General features: G+C 56.3%; 1 protein-coding gene across 1 annotated transcript; it reads right to left on the bottom strand.

Moving 5' to 3' along the window:
* Positions 1-489: 489 nt before the first annotated feature.
* Positions 490-3,716, bottom strand: LOC123058712 (cation/H(+) antiporter 15-like). Its single transcript, XM_044481408.1, has 3 exons — positions 2,220-3,716; positions 1,721-2,135; positions 490-1,636 (listed from the first exon to the last, which is right to left on the bottom strand). The coding sequence occupies exons 1-3, from the start codon at positions 3,492-3,494 to the stop codon at positions 696-698; spliced, it is 2,631 nt and encodes an 876-aa protein (XP_044337343.1). The 5' UTR covers positions 3,495-3,716; the 3' UTR covers positions 490-695.
* Positions 3,717-6,627: the final 2,911 nt, after the last annotated feature.

Raw genomic sequence — 6,627 nt, 5'->3', positions numbered from 1 at the left:
CCCTCGCCGGCGATGAGAGCCCATGGACGCGCTGGAGTGTACACACCGGGGGGGGGGGGCGTGGTGGTTGATTGCGTTTTTTATTTTTGATTGAGGGGTGTCTAAGTCAAAAAGAGATTTGATTGCGTTTTTTTATTGAGAGGTGTCTAAGTTAAAAAAGATTTGAAAAGAGAGAGTAGACTATTCATCGCGTACATGTAGCAATTTTCTTTTACGAAGTCAACTATGACAACTTGGTCCCATCTGTTATAAACGGAAAATTCTACACCTCGCCAATCACTTCCTCCCTGATTTTCAATTATGGGTCCACTGTTTCCAATTAGTGTATGGTACATCAGCCTGTAGCACTTAGTCGGTAAGTCTTGTCTGTAGCTCTAGCAAAGCTCGTTATAAACACGCTTAAAACGCCATCCCTCGATCAGTGTTTTCTGCAAATGAGTTACGCAACACGCGGTGAATTTTGAAAAAAAAAAAGAGACTTTCCTGCAATTAACTCCAATGAATCTGATACAACAGTACTAATCTAATCTGACTAATTTGTCTAGCTAGAGTGATCACTTGGAAACCGACTGGCTAGCAGGCTTCGATCAGAAGACAATAGTCTCAGCCTTCACGCACGTTCCATGCATTGCCAAGTCACGATACAACTAATCCTACACAGTACAGAAATTCCAACATCGAAGACCCTAAGCGCCTCAGAAGCCTACGGCGCCACTAGACCAGCTATTGGCCGCCGACGACGCCGGGATCGTCTGGTACCCCGCGAGCCCCGTGGCCGGATGCACGTTAGCGTTGCTCAGGTACTGGCGTACCGGGTCGACGCTGGCGGCCGGCGCCGCGGCGGCCACGGGCGCCCCGGCCACCACGTACTGCTGCACCACCAGCACCGACACCCCCATGGAGAAGTCCGACGACACGAGCATGTCGCCGATGGGCCCCAGCTCCGGGGACTCCATCCAGTCCTCCAGCGCCGACGTCATCGGCGACCCGGCCTCGCTGGGGCGCCGGCCCACGATGTACATCTCGTGCGTGCTGCTGTCCATGCTCCGGATGGCCGCCACCGTCTCCTCGCTGTTGGCCACCGTCTTGTCCGCGTACGTGATGGCGCCGTTGCCGTGGTTGCGATCGCGGAACTCGCCCAGGTACTCCTCGTCCATCTCCAGCTCGGTCTTGCCCTCCGTGCCGATGTTGATCGCGCGCGAGTCCGCCGTGGCGGCCGACCGGTAGGTGGGGCTGGAGAAGGATCTCTCCCGGTAGTCCGGCGGGAGGAACCTTACGATGGCGAGGCTGACGCTGGGGTTCTCCACCATCCTCCACGCGTAGGCGAGCGCCTCGCGGTCGTCCGGCCCGCCGAAGAAGAAGAGCACCAGGCGGTGCTCGTCGGCCATGCGCGCCGCGGCGGCGCTGAGGCCGCGGTCCACGAGAATGGCGACCGAGCACGGGGACGCGGACAGGAGGCTCTCGTTGAACCCGCGGATGGACGTGTTGATGGGCTCCATGCCGCCGTCCACCGTCTGCTGCTTGTGGAAAGGGACGACGATGAGCGAGACGTGCTTGTCCTCCGCGAGCACAGACACGTCGTCGTGCATCGTTTGGTACGGCGACACGGCCGCCAGCGTCTGGATGGAGACACCACCTGCGTCGCACAAAGCACCGTGCATGCTCCGTGTCAGCGTACGTAGACATGCAGCCTTACGAAATGTATGTACTGACTACTGACCAGTGTGCATCTCGTAGTTCTCGAATGCGTTGAAGATGTGCTCCGTCGTAGCCGGCAAGGCAGAGGAGCCTGACCGGCTATTTGTCGAGGCGGAGGCGGAGGCGGCGGCGGCGGCGAGCATGTTGGAGGCTCGGCCGGTGAGCTCGACGAGGTGGAGCGCGTAGATGAAGATGGGGGAGCGCTTGCTCGGGTTCGAAAGCTCCAGCAGCGACAGCATGGACGGCACGTTGCGGGTGGTGTGCACGCAGGCCAGCATCCGGAGCTCGCTGTCGTGCCTGATGCGCTGTAGGTTTCTCCGCTTGTACCCGACGAGCCGCCGCGGCGGCTTGTGCAAGCTCGTCACGATCGGCGTCACCAGCGCCGTCATCCCCACCGACACCATCACCATCACCGCAAACGACTCGTCATCCAACACCTATGCATGCTTAACCTGATCAATGGCTGACATAGATATTGGGGGAAATTTGCTGTGCGTGTGACGGTGTGACCGTGTGCCTACCTGCTTGTCTCTCCCAATGTTGAGAATGATCATTTCCACGAGCCCCCTGGTGTTCATGAGGAATCCGAGGGCGATGCCCTCACGGAACGGCATGGTGTAGAGCGCCGCGATGATGATGGTGCCCATGATCTTGGCGAAGCTGGCCATGACGAACACGAGCACGAGCAGGCCAACGGTCACAGGGTCGCGCGCCTTGGTGATGTTGGTGCGCAGGCCGCTGATGGCGAAGAAGAGCGGGAGGAGGAGCCCGGTGACGAAGTCCTCCAGCTTCTCGATGAGCGTGACGCCGAGCGGCCCGCTCGGGATGACCAGGCCGTAGATGAAGGCGCCGAAGACGGAGTGGATGCCGATGGCCTCGGTGCAGACACCGGCAAGCAGGACGCCGGCAAGGATGAGCGACACGTCCATGTCGCTGATGCTCTCGCCCTCGGGGATGCGGTGAATGAGCCACCACATCGCTGGGCGCACGACGTAGAAGCATATGAGCACGAAGACCACCCCGGAGAGGAGCACCCACAGGGACGACAGCGCCGTGCTGTCCACCTCCGTGATGGCGATGGCGAGCGCGAGCAGGATCCACGCGCACATGTCGTTGACGATGGCGGCCGACATGGCGATGCGGCCGAGCTCCGTGTTGAGCAGCTTGGTCTCGGCGAGGATGCGGGCGAGCACGGGGAACGCCGTGACGGAGAGCGCGACGCCGAGGAAGAGCAGGAAGGAGGTCTGGTGCACGTTCCGGGACACCTGGTGCCGGAATATGAAGGACGTGGCGGTGCCGATGCAGAAGGGCAGCGCCATCCCGGCCAAGGCCACGAACAGCGCCTTCTTGCCGGACCGCTTGATGACGTCGAGGTCCATCTCCAGCCCGACGAGGAAGAGGAAGTAGAGCAGGCCGAGGTGCGCCACCGTCTCGAGCGTGAGCAGGCTGCGCTGCGGGAACACCATGTTGCCCCAGCCGTCCATCTGGCCCATGAGGGACGGCCCGAGCACGACGCCGGCGAGGATCTCAGCGATGACGCGGGGCTGGCGGAAGGGCTTGAGGAGGAGCACGAGGACGCGGGTGGTGATGACGATGACGGCGACCTGGAGGATGAAGAGCGGGAGGGAGAACTCGAGCGGGTTGACGCCCTGCCAGATGCCGTTGGTGGTGATCATCATGGGCGAGTAGCACACCACCATGTTGGTGATCTTGGACGCCGTCGCATTGTGGGTCTGCGCCGTCACGTTCGTCGGCAGGTCGACGTCGGCGTTCAAGGGCGCTACGGTGGAGGCCATCTTGGCGCATGGCACGGCACGGCACGGGGGAGCCCTCGCGCGCGGTGATCACACGCTCCCTGCTAGCTAGATTGGCCACCCGGCCGTGTGCGCCTTGCGAGTTTTGCTCCGGGGAACTTTGGGGATGTTGCACCGGGGGCACGAGGCCGAGGCGCAACTCGCAGAAAGTGCGAGGAAAAGGTCAAAAGAGGGAGTCCGGGTCACTCAACGTTGGAAGGCTGCCGATCGGTTGCCCGGGCACTTTGGAGTTTGCGCGGATCTCCGGTTTTGACCGGTCATCCTCAATTCTAATTCTACCGCGAATTGTGTGGTTCTCATTAAGGATCGGGCCATCAAGCATGCACCTACTACTTGATGCTCCAAAGTAAAGTCTCCTTGCTGCTACATCAGTCCAGATTTATGGAGAGAGACATTCGTGTCGCTCCGCGGAGACCCGGGGCCAAACCCTAGCACCGAGAGCAATGCCCCCCTCTTCTCATCACCGTCGGCAGGTGTCGCCGCGTGAAACCTCTGCGACACTAGCGGTGGCGAGGCCGTATTCCTCCTCCCAGACGGTGGTGTGGGGGTTTCCGCCGGCATGATGCGCCGACAGGTGCGTGTTGGGATGTGTGGTGGTGGTCTACCCATGGAGCGCTCGGATCTGAGATGGCAGCGGCAGTAAGGAGTGCGCCCCCATCCTGGCGACGGATGGCTGGCGTGGATGTTGTTGAGCATCGCTCTTGGCCGCGCGGGTAGGAAGCTGCGACAGGCGTGGATCTCGGTTTTGGGCCACCTCGTTGTCCCTTGGCATCAATTTGAAGATGGTGGTCCCTTCCCTTGTTCATCGTCCTACCCCACCGATGCAAGATGCCGGCGGCCTTCGGATAGCCGGATCTGGAGGCTGGTTAGGTTGTTTGGGCTGGGGGAGGGGGGGGGCTCTAGATCCGGTTGACCGGAACTGGCAATGGCAGTCATGATGTCGGCGATGCTTTGAGTGTCAGTCTTCTTCTTGTAGGTGGCATCGAGATCCATTCTCTACCCTTCACCTCCGTGTCCCGGATGAAAGCCAAAAATCTCTTAGATTGCATGGCTCCAACGCTCCAATGTCGTGTTTCTTCCTGAAGGCACCCCCTTGGGACTATGGGGTGGTGGTCGAGGCTTCGATGTGGGCAGTGCATTGCCGGTGGATCTTTAGCAAGTGTTCCTGCTGAGGAGCTTGCGGTAGGCATTGTGGTCTTTGCCGGAGGCGGTGACGATGTATGGGATTTTCTTCGCAATGTGAGGTCGTCGTGCCTATCGCCCTCCCCAGCAACCTACTGGTCATGTTCATGCAAGCTCAAAGTTGAGCAGTTCTACCTACCGACGGCATGGTGTCCTTCGATCCAGGACGACAAGGCAGGGGCCTTCTTCAGGGATAGAAACGAATGGTAGGAGCAGTGGCCTCATGGGAATTGGTGGAGCGTGGTCTTCCTGGTCACTTGTCTTAGTCACATCGATGGCATGATGTGCAGTTCGCTACGAGCTTGTATGTTGAAGCTTGTTCTTGGTACATTTGGAGCTTGTTAGTTGTTTCTTTAGCATCTTCTATCCTTGATGTTTTTCCCCATTGTAATGCTTGGTTGTTGCTTTATATATATATGGGGCTAAAGCCTATTTTGGTAGTCCAGATTCACTGGGTCGGATAAAGGATTCTCGGGGACCAAGGCACTCAGCCGTCTTAATAGCACGGGCCTTCGGTATCCCCTCAAGCTTTGCATGTGTTCTTTCTCCCATTTTGCATACCTTAATCAATATCATGCATGCAACAAACATATTTCTTTCCTGATCCTACATGTGTATGCATGTCCAATCATCTCATGGGACTAGCAAAGAGTATGAGGAAAATGCAAAAGCAATGTCCCAAGAAATATAGATGATTTGAGGTAGCCTGTCAACCCTTTAATCCCGGACAGAGATATAAAGTTGCTACATTAAAAATTACATCCGTAGGTTTGGGATTTTCAGTATCACAAAGTGTACTTGTTGTACATGTATGTGGCTAGCCCATAAAGCATGTGTAGTTTGTAGGAGTGATTGTTCTCCATGGACATTTCCAGTTTTGGTGATGTAGAAAGAGAAAAATAAAATAAAGCCTATGAATTGTTTGGGAAGAGAAGCCTAAACCCCAATCCCTGAAATTAATAGCCTGCTCAAACTGATTATGGTCCTAAGACTTGTTAGATGCATCGAGAAATGGACAATCCCGATCATGACCATTCACCATTCTCGATCTCATCTCTCTCTCTCTCCTACTTCTTCTATTCTCCTCCTCCTTTACTGTAGACAGACCAAATGGGAACCACTGATGAGCTTGATGACTTTGGTTGTTGTCTGAGGCACCCCAGGGGCACATAACTCCGTTGATGCCCATCTCCATAGCCTCGATGTTTGTGAGATTTTTTCCTCATAGCACAAAACCATAGAGGGTGTCTGTAGCAGTGATTTGGTGTGGAGCATGAACACAAAGTAGCACGGGAGGAGGAACTCACGCGATGAAGGTTTGGTCGGTGATGGTGGCGACGATGGGCATGAGGAGCATGGCAATCAACGATGTGGCTTGGAGCTCGTCGATGAGCTCCACAATGCTGATTTTGTGGCTGTCGGTGGCAAGGACCACGATGTGGACTGAGTTGAGCCACGACTATCATAATGGAGGCTAGCGTGAAACAGAACAAAGCGATGAATGGGTGGCCGAACCGATGTTCCATCACCCTTGTGGCAAAAATGCTAGAACAACGGACCATTACGGGGTCGGGTGCTCCCAACAAATTAAACTTGCCCCCTGAATTTCAGGAGGGTGGGCCAAGTACCCAACCAATGCCCAATCACAAAGTGCCATGTTGGGTTGATCCGTAAGCCCCCAATAGAAGTTTGTGTTGGGTTTCGTAGTAATTTCAAAAAAATTCCTACGCACACGCAAGATCATGGTGATGTATAGCAACGAGAGGGGAGAGTGTTGTCTACATACCCTTGTAGACCGTAAGCGGAAGCGTTAGCACAATGCGGTTGATGTAGTCGTACATCTTCACGGCCCAACCGATCAAGCACCGAAACTACGGCACCTCCGAGTTCTAGCACACGTTCAGCTCGATGACGTCCCTCGAACTCCGATCCA

The sequence above is a fragment of the Triticum aestivum genome, chromosome 3A (genome assembly GCF_018294505.1).
Source record: "Triticum aestivum cultivar Chinese Spring chromosome 3A, IWGSC CS RefSeq v2.1, whole genome shotgun sequence".
Taxonomy (NCBI): Eukaryota; Viridiplantae; Streptophyta; class Magnoliopsida; order Poales; family Poaceae; genus Triticum; species Triticum aestivum.
This window is presented reverse-complemented; position numbering and strand designations above follow the sequence as displayed.

What these genes read in the sequence shown, in the direction of transcription:
- LOC123058712 (XM_044481408.1), bottom strand. Translation starts at nt 3,494, where the DNA reads ATGGCCTCCACCGTAGCGCCCTTGAACGCCGACGTCGACCTGCCGACG. An exon ending in ACATTGGGAGAGACAAGCAG is followed by an intron (nt 2,136 to 2,219) that starts GTAGGCACACGG and finishes AAGCATGCATAG; the next exon opens with GTGTTGGATGACGAGTCGTT. An exon ending in GAACTACGAGATGCACACTG is followed by an intron (nt 1,637 to 1,720) that starts GTCAGTAGTCAG and finishes TGTGCGACGCAG; the next exon opens with GTGGTGTCTCCATCCAGACG.